General features: G+C 38.0%; 1 protein-coding gene across 5 annotated transcripts in view; it reads right to left on the reverse strand.

The window, feature by feature from the left end:
• The window catches only part of NPAS3 (neuronal PAS domain protein 3), a 1,174,175-nt gene that overhangs the window by 352,571 nt on the left and 807,584 nt on the right, over nt 1-14,020 (reverse strand). For all 5 annotated transcript variants that reach the window (XM_069105971.1, XM_069105969.1, XM_069105968.1 and 2 more), the window contains one exon: nt 4,751-4,840. In XM_069105971.1, coding sequence (XP_068962072.1) covers nt 4,751-4,840 — 90 coding nt within the window. The remainder of the gene's footprint in view (nt 1-4,750; nt 4,841-14,020) is intronic.

Genomic DNA, 14,020 nt, shown 5'->3' on the forward strand with positions numbered 1-14,020 from the left:
CTGAACAAGACAATATTGTGCAGGGGGCTTTTATAGATTTAAAGCTGAGTCTATGCTTTTCTAAAGGACATTTCCATCTCTAAATCCTATGATCTAGTCCAAGGTCTTCCCTCTCCCCCTCCTCCTATTTTACAGACAAGGAAACAGAATGTCAAAGATGTTAAGTGACCTGCCCTAAATTTTTTAGCTGCTTTTTGGAAGCTCTGTAGGCCGCTTTTAAAAAATGTAACTTCCTCTAAAATAAAAAAAAAAAAACCTGCAAGGAAAATGTCATTGAAATTGCCAGTATGTGGAGTACTATCTCCTTGCCTTTGAGAATGGTAAAGGCATTCTCTACCGGAAAGCCAAATCAGGTCTCAAGGAAAACTGGAGTTTATGGTGTTGGTGAGATGGCTTACATTAAGTGATGGTGATTCATGTGACCATTCTTATTTCTCAGATAAAAGACAGCACAGCTGTAGGCAAATCAGCCCACCTTCACCTAATTCTTAGCCTCACCTACAAAGGTAGCCGTGCAATGGAGGGGCTATCATTGCTTTTGGCAGTGGAGCACTGAGTAGAAATACTGTTTGTTACCACTTGCGAAGACTTGGGCAAGTTGCTTATTAAACTAACATGCAGCATCTTGTGCATTCTTTGGGGTTTGGCTCCCTGGTTCTCTTTATTCTTTTTTTTTTAATTTTTTTTTTTTTTTTTTGCTTTTAGGAGAGGGGAAGGTAGGGCAGATGGGGTTAAGTGACTTGCCCAAGATCACACAGCTAGTTTTGTGTTGTGTGTGAGGCTGGATTTGAACTCAGGTCTTCCTGAGTCTAGGGCTGGTGCTCTATTCACTGTGCCACCTAGCCTCCCCAGTTCCCTTTATTCTTTTGGGAGAATTTCGCAAGAAAGATTATTGTTCACACTTGTCAAGCTGAATCTTCTTGTTTTCCTTTTCTTACTCTTTGAGTTTGTCCTGCTTCTCCTATTTGTCTCTGGTTAAGGTGAGAACCTTGATATTGCCCTGCAATAGCTGTGGATGGCATATCAGGGTGAAGCACCCTTTGGGCAAAGTAATTTAATCCCCATGAACACTAATTACAGCTGATATTTGGGGATCTTCCCTTTAGATCAAACCTTGTGCTGAGTGACTGCCCATAATTACACTTATTCCTAAAAAACAGAAATTATACTTATTCCTAATCTGCAATCTATTTCTTAGAAGTTAGCTTAAATATATAGCTATAGTTATGTGTATGTGCATGCATATATGTATGTACATATGATATTGCATATATTTCATATACATATAAACACACATATTTATATTTCCTATATACATGTATGTATATCAATTACAATGTCAAAAGGGTAGCAAAGTGGGTTCAGACATCATCAGAGTCAATTTCATTGACATCATCATAGAGGGACCAGCTTTGGGAATACTTTAACGAAAATGACTGTCATGCACATTTTTTAGACATCAGCAGCTGTTGCTCTGGCCCAACAGAGTGTAAAAGAGAAAAACTGATTTGGCAGCCTTTGCTGTAATGTAACAAAGCATGACTCAATGGATCTTTCCCCCATCCTTTCCTAGACATATGGATTTTTAAAAACCTGTATACCTCTAAACACTTCAGAAAAAAAACACGAAATTAAGAAAAGATAAAACTGGTGGTTTAAAATGATAGTCGCAATAACATATAACAACTTGCCAATCTGTCCGATTATTCTACAGAATCTGTGTAGGATCTGTCTTAAACATCTGAATTTGGCACTTAAACTAACAGCCTCATTTACAAAGGAAAGGACTGGGGGAAGGAGATATCTTTCTTGTTCATATCTGACAATACTCATTGGTTCCACATCAGTGTCAAGAATTCAACAAAATATCATCTATTTTTCCTCTAATAATTTTCAAAAAAATTTTTTGATGAGAATGGAATTAAGGAGAGATTGCTTAGACATTTGCATTGATTCCTCAAAAAAGAACAAATGTTTTATGAAGCCTAACTGGGATCTGCTAGAGCACCATTTCCTTTCCTTTCATTTCATTGATGAACCCCTGAGAGCCCTGAAGTGGTCACTGAAAAAAGATAGGAGGGCTATTCCTCAATTACTTAGTTAGGATTCCAATTTTTCTCTAAGCTTTTATTTTATTATCATCAAATAGCTAACATTTACATAGTGCTTTATGATTAACAAGGTATTTTACATACATTACTTCATCGATCTATCCCCAAATCTTTGTTTAGGATTTTTTCCCCTAGCCCTGAGCATTAGTATCTGAGACTTAACATATTCGTCTAATATTCATGTGACCTCAATCTTCTCTTTGATTTTTGTGCCCCAGATACCCTGATGATCATATATTTAAAGAAGCCCCAGAAGGTAGCACAGACCTTTTTGCTGCTTTAACATTTCCCTCTTCTATTCGTTCAATGCTGCCTAATAAAGACTTATGCTCTACTTTTTGTCTTTACCTGTTCACTTGACAGTTTCCCTCAAAGATTCTGAACGTGACTCAAACAGATGAAGGCAACAGGGTGTATGCAGTCCATATTTTACTAGACAATCATCTACGTTAAGGAGCAACCTCCAGAAGCACGTTTTGTCTAAAGACTAGGATTGCCTATGCAGGAGATGCCAAATACTGTAACATGTCCACATAACTATTTTATTTAGCAGAAGTTCAACAATTTGACACAGATTTAGGGTAAATATAGACCCGATGACTATGGTTGAAAAGCAGTGGAATAAAATGCTTTTAAGGAGAAACTAGCACAGGGTTAAAGCCAAATTTTTCTTGAACAGATGATATTTCAGATGGCCACACTATTCCAGATGCATCAATTTCCTTGAAAATCCAATCCATATATGTGCATATGCTGTGCTGGCAGGAGGACTGACTGAAATGGCCAAAACCCAAGAGCTAATATTCTTTTGGCCAGAATAATGCAATTATTATTTTCCTAGCTATCAGTCTAAGCATACAGAGCCATCTGTTATGCAAAGCAAACATACACATCTCAATTACAGAAAATGCAGTTGCCTTGACAGAATTTGGATTACACCACTAACCAGGGCTGTAAAATTTGTTTTAAGCGACTGTATAATGGATGCCTTTCAGGAGTTCCATAATTAGCATTTACCTGCTTAAGCTAATTATTCATCCTTCTTCTTTACTGGCTTATTAAACTTTGTTGGATACTATGCATAAAACAGATTAATACAAGCGTAATATAATCATAAACACCCCAGTTCTGGAGCTTGACAGTGTTAGCAAGATGGGGGCGCACCAGTTTCAAAATAGGAGAGCCTTGATACTGAGTCCCAAACAGATTAGGGCAAGGATTAAAGCCTATTACAAAACTAGGGGCTTTAATGAGATACAAGAATACTAATATTGAGTTAACAATAGCTCAGTTTCTATTTCTATCATTTGACTTGATAAATCCTGAAGAAAATACCATCTCTTGTACATGAAACAGGCAGGAGTTAAAGAGACTCATCCTCATTCCTACCAGACCACAAACTTCCTTCCTCCTACCTCACCTCCCACCTAAATATCAAATATCCTTCTTCATTATTTTGGTATGTCTTTCTTGATTTATCTATTACACAGCAAATTCCCTGGCAACCAAGAGGTTCCAACCGTGCGGGTAACCTCCTTAAAAATGTTGCCAACTTTCAGCTGCAATGAGTCCAGGGTGGGCCACTGTTGAAGAAGAGAGAGACAAATTTTATCTCCATCTATATCTCCATGGGGCAAGGGGGTTAGAAGCAGATGATCCAACTTGGCAGGTCATTACACAAACCTGCATGTATGTGTGTGTACATGTTTGCTCATATACACAGCATCTCCCCTTTTGGCTGTGACTCTACAATGCCAAGCATCAAAACGAAAAGGGCCAAATTCAGCCAATCATCCTGACACTTCCAAATATCCAGATGTTTGGCATTGAAATAGATAAAACATCCAGATAATTAGCTTAATTTTTCACTTTTTGTCTGGACATTTTGGCATTCTATTGACACAGCCTGTATTCCTCACTGAAATCATACTAAATTTCAGCTTTTTCATGATAAAAGATGAAAAATAAACACTATACAGGGGATTACCCCCCTCCCTCCCCTACACACACTGCTGCCCTGCCCCCACTATTTCCTTTTCTTTTAACCTCTGACAAACATGTGTTAGTAATTAAGTGGCAAAAAACAAAATAAATAACTATCTTATTTTATCAAATTGTCTTTCAGCGTTAAGGAACATTTGCAAAGGCAGCAAAATATGTCCTTGCTGAAACCCTCCCCACAACACATTTTAATGGTCTCTTTCAGCATTTCTTGACTCCAAATGACTCTCTGTCATTGTGTCAGCTCCCAGGATAATGCAGGGTACTCCATAAACATCCAGTAATAGGACACCAGGGAAGCACTATTAGTGTGTCCCTCTCCTACTGGGCACAGAGGTTTCAAAGTTCAAAACAACTGAGGGAAGAAACTCCATTTGTTCTCAATAAATTAATAATGATTCTTTTGGGTGGGGGAAGCACACGGGAGGGGGGGGAGTTTTCAAGCCCAAGTTTATTTCAGAGCAGTCAATCCTGACACCCTGGTTTCTCAATGAGCATACAGGAAGAGTTGGGAGATGCCATTAAATAATACATTTGATAATTCATGCAAAGCAGAATATTCCTTGAAGAATGAAAAAAGCCTACGAGTGAAGCCATTCACACAATCACCTTTCAGAATTCATTTTTGTTTTACTTACTTGGGAGAGGCCTAGGTAGATGGAGACAGTTTCTGAAATGTACAAAAATTTTCCTTCTTGATTTAGTGCAAATACAAATCCGTCCAGGGACTGCAGAAGAAAAAAGAAAAAAGACAGGTATAAATAGACTGATATTTAGCAAAGGGTCATATTGGTCACAGACTAAGACAAAAGCGAGACACACTGATTTCAAAGCATTGCTTTCTTTGCTCAGTAACTGTTCCTACTTGGTGTCCCCTCACCCATTTTTTTTTTGTATTGCATGGAATGCGATAGAATAAAGTGCCTGAATTTCCTGTAAAAAATTCCTTTACTGGGGGGCTGGGGGAGTGGGAGGGGCTCCTTATATCTCTGGCAAGCTGATCATGAGATATTTCACAATGTATAAAAAATGAGAAATTCCAGATCCTATGAAATACTTCACTTGCATTTTGGGATTTCATTGTTATTCAGATGAAAATAGCCACACTCTCTGTTAGCCAACTTTAAGAGAAATGGAAATCATCTTAATTGGAGTCTTGAGTAAGAGGGGAAAAAAAAAAAGAAAATAACCTAATAAAGGATGACTATATGTAGAGAAAGTCAGATGTTCACTTGGGTCTCTTTTCATCTCAATAATTTGTTGATTAATAATAATATGCAATTTCCTCCATGTTTCTATGTTGCAATGACTAACAAACCAAGTCAACAGATTAGGCGCCAATATGCTGAAAGGTGGCTCCATCACAATCTCATCCCTTCAGTTCTTTACATGCAAAACTCTACATTAAGGTTGAGATTCAATTTTCATTACAACTCCTTAAATGAGGATGGGGATGGGAATGGGAGTGGGGCTGGAGAAAGGGTGAGACACTACACATTAATCCGTAAGTCCTGAAACCTAACTGCAGTTTCCAAATGAAGGGCTGCATTTTCAATTTGATGAATGGTATAAATCACTGTGGACTCAGATGGGAATATACCACTAAAATTGAGAATAAACTTGCTTTAAATTCTTGCACTGCAAGAAGGGGCTATTTTAGGCTCTGAATCACTTCCATACCCCTCATTTTGTGTTATTTCACTAACAAGGTACTATAGAGGTGAACATGCCCTACTTTACCATGGGAAAATAATCATTATGAAATAATAAATATTGGTAATATTAATAGAGGTTGTGAATCTGAAAATGTTTGGAATACCACATTGACCAGGAGACACATGGAAACTCACATCTAGTGAGAGCAAAAGGATTTTTTTTCTTTTAGTAAGGGGAAGATGACAGAAGTATATGCAAAATAAGAAAGAAATATATTCTTCCCCAAATCTCTGTCATAATTTTAGCCTCTTTAAAATATTGAATGGTATTTTCTGAGCAGTTTTATTGTTTTTCTTCCTCTGTTTCCTGATTAATTTCTGCCCCTGCTGCTGGTCCCCACCTCTGGTTTAATAGTTGGAAGAAACAGTTCAAAGTCTGCATTTGGGGGTGGGGAGCACAATAAACCACATGAAGAACAATTACTTGGTAAAGAGGGTCCATTTAAAAACAGACACCCTAATTTATAAAGTTATTAAATACAAATATACCTAGAATTTCCTTATTATAAAGTTTTTACTGTTAAAACAGCTTATAATGTCTTAGAAAAAAAATCATTCTTTTCAAATGATTAGCATATGTGGTAGACTGGAAAAGCATGCTGATTGGAATCAGAAGACTTGGGTTCAAAATCTACCTCTGCTGATTACTATGTGTATGATCTTAAGCAGGTAGCTTAATTCACTAGGCTTCAGTGCTTTTGAGGTACCTTTCAATACTATGATTCTATGTATCAAATTGAAAATCAGTAAATGGGAGATGAATTCAGGCCACGATAATTAGATCATCCATATGTTCTCATACTCTTAAAGGCCAAGGTAAGAAGGCTTGACTTTCTTGTATTAAAAAAGATATGCTTGGGGTGGCTAGGTGGTGCAGTGAATAGAGTGCCTGCCCTGGAGTGAGGAGGACCTGAGTTCAAATCCGGCCTCAGACACTTAATACACAGACCAAAAAACTAGCCGTGGGACCTTGGGCAAGTCACTTAACCCCAATTGCCCCCCTCCAAAAAAAAAAAAAGATATGGTGTAGGAATCCTAGGCACCAGAGACAGGAAAAGGAATATCAAGAAGCAAAACACTGGAATCTATCAAAATGAAGCTGTTTTAAAAACCGGCCAGCTTTGTTTTAGCAGCAAACAAACCACTGCAACAACAAAGGAGTTAGACACAGGTTCTAATTTCCTGTTGGAGAATTCAGTGAAGTTGTGTCCACATTGCACAAAACCATTCCATCATCTAAGTAATGAAAAGTCTACCGGTTCGGTAAAAACATGGGTCATGGCTTGTTCAGATATTATACAAACTGCTTGACTGGATTTTTCCCATTTTTAAATGAAAACTTTTTTTTACTGTTTGTTTAGTCTGTTTTCAGTCATGTACATATCTCTGTGACCCCATTTGGGCTTTTCTTGGGCAGAGATACTGGAGTGGTTTGCTCTCTCCTTCTCCAGCTCATTTTCTAGATGATGGAACTGCAGCAAACAGGATTAAGTGACTTGCCCAAGGTCATACAGATGACATTCTACAGACAAGAGGCATCTTGAATTTCTATATCTCAAGTTTGAGTACTAAGTAATAATGTTAATAATCACAATAATCAAATCATGGGTCTACTTCTAATAAGTTAATATTTACATAAAGCTTTAAATGTACAAAATACTTTACCGATATCTCTCATTTCTGATCCTCCCAACAATACTGGGAGGAAGGTACTATTATTAACTTCATTTTATAGGTGAGGAAACTGAGGAAAATAGAGGTTAAGTGACTTGCCCAGAGTCACACAGCTAGCAAGTGTCTGAGGCAAGATCCAAAATCAGGTCTTCCTGACTCCTGGCCCAGCTTAATAGCTGTAGAGGAAGAAGCAACCTGGGGAATCTAGTCTGACCCCTTCATTTTGTAGACGAACTAAAGCCCAGAGGGGTTAAGCGATTTGTCCCAAATTGTACAGTAGTAAGTAGCAGAGACAGCATTTGAACTCAGCTCCTTTGACTTCAGATGCTGTTTCCACTGAGCCATGGCTGCCCATGCTGCTATGCTTTTTCTCTATTGTGAAAATAAGCATGACTATAATTACCATCATTCCCACCCCCACTCCTGTGCCAGGTTTTTTGGGGGAGGGGCATAATATGTTAGGTAGATCCTGGGAGAAGTTCCAGAATGCCTTCAAAGCTGGTTGGAATTTGGATGTCTCTGATCTCAAGAGGGTAGGTGGGGGGAGAAAATATTTTCATCAGTTAGACTCAGGAACCAAATGTGATTAATCTGAACGTTCTGTAGCATTAATTTTTTTTTATTTGAGAAAGCCATTAGGTACTGTGCTGTTTCAATCACTGCAGGCTACTTTTTAATTTTTTTTAAACTGCCCACTGTTTTCAACAGGCGCCAATTAAGATTCTGGGGTCAAAGGGTTAATTACATCTTCTTACCCACTATGTAGAATTTTCTGATTATTAACCAAGGTTGGATTAAGATGAAAAAGAAGCAACACAAATGTTAATGCTTGTCCCTCCTCCAGAAGATTTATTATAATACCATGCTGAAATCTATATGCTTGCCTCAAAGCAGTTGAAGAACAAAAAATCTTAGCAGAAATGGTAAAACAGACTTTTTAAAGGCATACAGTATCTGATTTATCAAAACAGTTTTCTTGTTATTAAAAAACAGGCTTAAGCTATTCAGAGGGGGCTGACAGATGTCCTTTGTCACATCCCACTAAGAGTATATGGTGACCACTCTGGAAATGAGGTTGAGATGTAGACATTATTGGCTATAAGACCTCTGGATTATAATGCCAGTAATTATAATTTTTATCCCCTGACATTAGTGTAATATACAAAATGTAAGGCAACATTTCTTAACCTTCCCCTCCCATCACCCCACCCAGAGCAACTGAGTTCCCCTAACTATATCGGTCAGACAAGGGGTTATTTCTTTCACAGTATATGAGACTTATTGTATCATTATGATTAAGAGTATACTGATGTTCAATTCATCGTTAAATGCATTATGCTAAATGGTTCATATTTGTCAGTTTTGACCCAACTATTTTTGTATATTTCTTACAGCCAAATTTCACACAGTGAAATTTTACTCTTGTGTGCTTAGAGGGGGAACAATCCCCATCTATCGAACTACCCCTGAAATCCCTAATTCTTTCTAGTGTATTCCAATGCAGAGGGAAAAAAATCCTGTTACTGTGACCTAACTCCAGTTAGAGTGAAGAATTACCAGTAGGCTAGGTTATTTTAATGACAGATTATTTTAAACTAAGCCTTCACCATCTGTTCCACCCCCTAATTATGAATGCAAAAAGAACATATTTCACAATTACATCAGTAAAAAGTAAGATATACGTGATTTAAATGCATGCATGTGTTCTTTGTCCAATGCACCATGCATCTGTGATGTTCTTCTTATAATTTAGCCTCATAGTTGTCAGGGATTGGGGGATGTGGGGGAGGGAATGCCCATCCATGATAAAGTAGATTCACTGATATACTCAACTTTTCCCCTGGCAAACACATCTTCTTAATTAGAGTTTTTCACTGTTACGACATAATGATATTATGACAAGAGCTGAGCATTAATTTGAGGATGGTGTCTATCATCCAGAGATATGGAGTATTAGATTACTGTTACAACAGTTTTTGCTATCATTAAGGCAAGGCAGTATGGTGTGGTGGATAGAAGTTCAACCTTGGAGCCAGGAAAACATGGGTTCAAGTTCTGCCTTGGGGACATACTGTAGCTGTGTGGCCATGGGCATATCACTTAACCTCTGGAGTGAGAAAGACCTGATTTTGGATCTTGCCTCAGACTAGCTGTGTGATTCTGGGCAAGTCACTTAACCTCTATTTGCCTGAGTTTCCTCATCTATAAAATGGAGATAATAATAGCACCTTTCTCCCAGAATTGTTGGGAGAGGCATTTGTAAAGTATTTTACACATTTAAAGCTTTATGTAAATACTAAATTATTAGAAGTAAAAGCCTTTCTAGGAAATGCTTTAAGTCTAGAACCTAGAGAGGAGATTTTCATCTGTATCAGTAGAGGGAATTTGCATACTGGGAATTCCCCCATGCTGATGAAATCAGAAGTCCAGAACACCAACAAAAATAAAGAGATATGATCCAAAAAGGGCAGCTAGGTGGAGCGGTGGATAGAATGCCATGTCTATAGTCAGGAAGACTCTTCTTCCTGAATTCAAATCTGGCCCCAGATGTTGTGTTACCCTGGGTAAGTCACTTAACCCTGTTTGCTTCAGTTTTCTCATCTATAAAATGAGCTAGCTAAGGAAATGGCCAACCACACCAGTGTCTTTGCCAAGAAAGCCCCCAAATAGGGTCACAAAGAGTCAGACATCATTGAAAAACAACTGATAAAACAACATGATAGAAAAATCCTTCTAGCCACCTGAGCAGAAGATTGTCATCAGAAATATATAACAATTCTACCAGAAAGCTCCCTTGGTTTTTATTTTTTTTTAAAGTAGAAGAATTTGGGAATAAGGGAAGGGAATAAGTACTTATTAAATACTTACTATGTGAAAAGAGCTTTACAATCATTATTTCATTTGATCAAGCCTTAATCACTGAATACCACAGCATTATATGGTACTATGATGTGGTATTAGATCATGCTCTATCCACTGTGATACCTAGCTGCCTCTAACCCAAAACATCACTGGTCCATGTGGCAAAGATAGAGCAGAGGTTTTCATTTTGTGACATTGTTTCAACAGACGAAAGGTGAGGCTAGAGAGGGTCTCACGAGGACCAACTACAGCAAACCTCTGAGGGACCCCATTGAGTTACTATTCATATCCTACTGTAGCTTTTAAGAGGTGAGGGTAGGCTACTAATACAAGTTTGCACTCCTGGAAACTTCAAGGAGATGCTGGCCTTCAAAAGGAGCTAGGAACCCAAGTGCATCAGCTTGAACTTGGGGTTCCCAAGTTATGTTTTTATGGTCTGGGCTTTACAATCAAAGAATGTGCAAAAACAAAAGCTACATTTATGGAAATAATCCAAAAAGAGTGAATTTTTCTCAAAATAGATAAGAACTGACATCAAAAAGATTTGGGCTTTTATTTAACTCTTAAGAATCTCTAAAAGCATTTTGTTTTCCATGTCACTTTCCTTCTCTGCCTGATGAGCCAAGTATACAAAGAACAGTAGTTTCATGTTTTAATGCACAAGCAGCTGCCTAAAAATGTTGACCAAGTGTGGGGTTCTATGGAGCAAACCCTGCCTAATAACATGACCAAACTGTCATAACTTGGATTCACAGATCCCACTTTCCCATGAATAAAGAATGACTACTCTTATTAGGAACCCAAAGTAGAGGCCTATAACAATCTCAAGTCATCTTTTACTGTTTCAAAGCCAAAAGAAACAATGGAATGACAATTTACTTATGGCAAAAACAGGAGGGTAGAGCTAGACAGAAATGCATTTATTCTGAAATAAGGTACTTGAATGATAGAGATGATGGTGAGATGGTGAAATGTGAAAATAGGAAAAAACAAACCAAACTAAGATACCTGCTCTCTGAGCAAGGAACTCTGGGTATGCTTTTTATTCATTAAAATTCCATGTTGCAGGAGTATGTACCAAAGAGTTAACATTTCTTCTCTGGGATGCTAGTTCAACAGAGTCTTGAGTGATGGTTTGAGCAAAAGACCAAATGGACAACAGATTCCATTATAAAGACACTTTATGCCACGTGGTTTAATCATGCATTTCTTCGCTCAACCAGGATTGCCATGTAGTTTCTCCCATTTGGGCATATGGGATCAAAGGCATACAAACTAATATTGCTTCAGGAAGAGAACATTCTCACTTTTCAGAGGAACAGAAAACACAGCTGACAAGACCACAGATTAATATGTGGACATGTACCCATTGGGCACTTGCAAATGGATCTTCAATTCTTTGTGACCCCATTCGGAGTTTTCTTGGCAGAGATACTGGACTGATTTGCCATTTTCTTATCTAGTCCATTTTACAGATGAGGAAACTGAGGCAAACAGGGTTAAATGAATTTCCTAGGGTCACACAGCTAGAAAGTGTCTGAGACTGCATTTTAACTCAGGTCGTCTTGACTGTAGGCTCACCACTACATCCACTGTGCCACCTAGCTGTCCCAGATGTCCTCTAGATATATCAGACTCAACATATCCAAAGCAGAACTCATCATCTCCGGACCTTCTACATCCCCAAACCCTTCCTCATCCTGTATTTCCCGCTGTTACTGGGGTCACCATCATCCTTCTCATTCCTAAGACGTACAACATTGGAGTTAATTCTCTACATGTCTATGAGTCCCTCACACTTCCCATACCTCTCCCATCTAGTTAAATACCGATCTTCATGGATTCTACTTCCACACTATCTCTGACATCTGTCTTCTTTTCTTCACGTACATGGCCACTGCCCAAGTCTACTACTTCCACTCAGCAAGGTGTAAAGCCTCAAAGTTCTTCTCCCTGCTTCCAGTCCTTCCTCTCTCTTATCCATCCTCTGAAAAATCTTATTTCTGGAAGCAAATCTTACCATATCACTCCTCTGTTCAAGACATAAACTCTTCTGTCATGTAAAGCCCTTCAAGATTGGACTCCAACAGGCCCTTGCAAATATATTATATACTTTCTCCTTTATACATTTTACATTCTAGACAAACTGGTTTTACTTGGTGTTCCCTGTACAAAATATTTCATCTCCCATCTCTATCCATGCCTTTACAGGAGTTGTGTCCCAGGAGAGAAATGTACTTCCCTCATTCCTTCTGTCTTGTAAAGCATTTAGTTTCCTTTGGTGCCTGGCTTGAGTGATAGCACTTACATGAGGCCTACCTTCATGTAAGTGTACTACCCCTCCGCCTGCCCAAGGAAATTACTATTTACTTTTTACATATGTTGTGTGTACTTATCCGTGTCCATATCCATGAACACATCCATGTATATATTTTCTCCTCCAAGTAGAATAAAAGCTCTTTGAAGTCAAGGACTTTAAAAATTTTTGTCTTGGATCCCCAATATCTAGCATAGTGCCTAGCATATAGTAAAAATGTTTATTTAATTGATTTGCTCTATTTATTCTATGTCTTCTTCCCCTCAATCCCCTGGGTTCTGAGTTTTCTATTAAGTGAAAAGACAGATCCAAGATGGCAGCTCTCTATTTCTAGTATGTAGTGATTCTCAGCCATGTACTCTGGCCAGCTTTCATTGTCTTTTAAGCTATTTGCAAGAAACAAAAACACACTACCCAAAGAAGAAAATAATAAAAGGATCTATGTTAGCCTGTTTGGATAAAGATTCCCTCTAGGATATAAACACCTTTAGAGAGGGAGTTATTTTTGCTATGTGCTACCAAGTGCCATCTATACTGCCCACTGTCCTCAAATTTTAACATTCTAACTCTGGTTATAAGAAAAAATTAAAATTAAATGAGACATTTGGAATTTACAAAATCACTAAAAATGGGAATTAATAATTAATTTTTATAAAACTTAAAGCCTTGAGGTTAAAAAAATCTTCAGGCTGGGATGAAACAGATGTTAGATGATTGCCCCTGCCTGTGAAAGAGGATACTGTAGCTCCATTCAATTTTGCTCATCTATCCGGATGAAAGGGAAAAGATCTAAGTTAGCCTATTTGTGTAAAGATTCAGTTTAGGAAAGTTACAGAGAACTTTGCTTCGGGGAAGATATAGGGGTGTACAAATATGAAAACATTTTTATGCCCTGTGGGGTGATACTATTGTAGCAGAAGATGGAGGGTGAATTTTAGAATTCTGGACAAAATGGTAAGGGAGGACCATGGCTCCCTTCCGGCATAACATTGTTGCTCCATGGCTACTTCAACTACCACAGGATCAGCTTGACCTCTCATCTTTGTCTAGTGATTCCAATTTAATCAATTTAGAGATTTTTTTAATCCAGGAAAATGTTTATGATGATGTATTGGAAATCAGTAGAGAAATGTGATTTTCTTTGTAGAAATTCACTTTATAATGAATTTAGTGGCCAATGTATGTTGCATAATGTGAAGCATATTGTATTCATTGATAATGGCAGAAGTGATAGAAGGAAGAGGACAAATGAACCATGATGAAGTACATTAATGTTTACAGGAGAGGGGGTAATCCTTCCTTCCTTCCTTCCTTCCTTCCTTCCTTCCTTCCTTCCTTCC

This window comes from Petaurus breviceps, unplaced genomic scaffold (assembly GCF_028583685.1).
Source record: "Petaurus breviceps papuanus isolate PSGF00001 unplaced genomic scaffold, PetGlider_PUasm1.0 77, whole genome shotgun sequence".
NCBI lineage: Eukaryota > Metazoa > Chordata > Mammalia > Diprotodontia > Petauridae > Petaurus > Petaurus breviceps.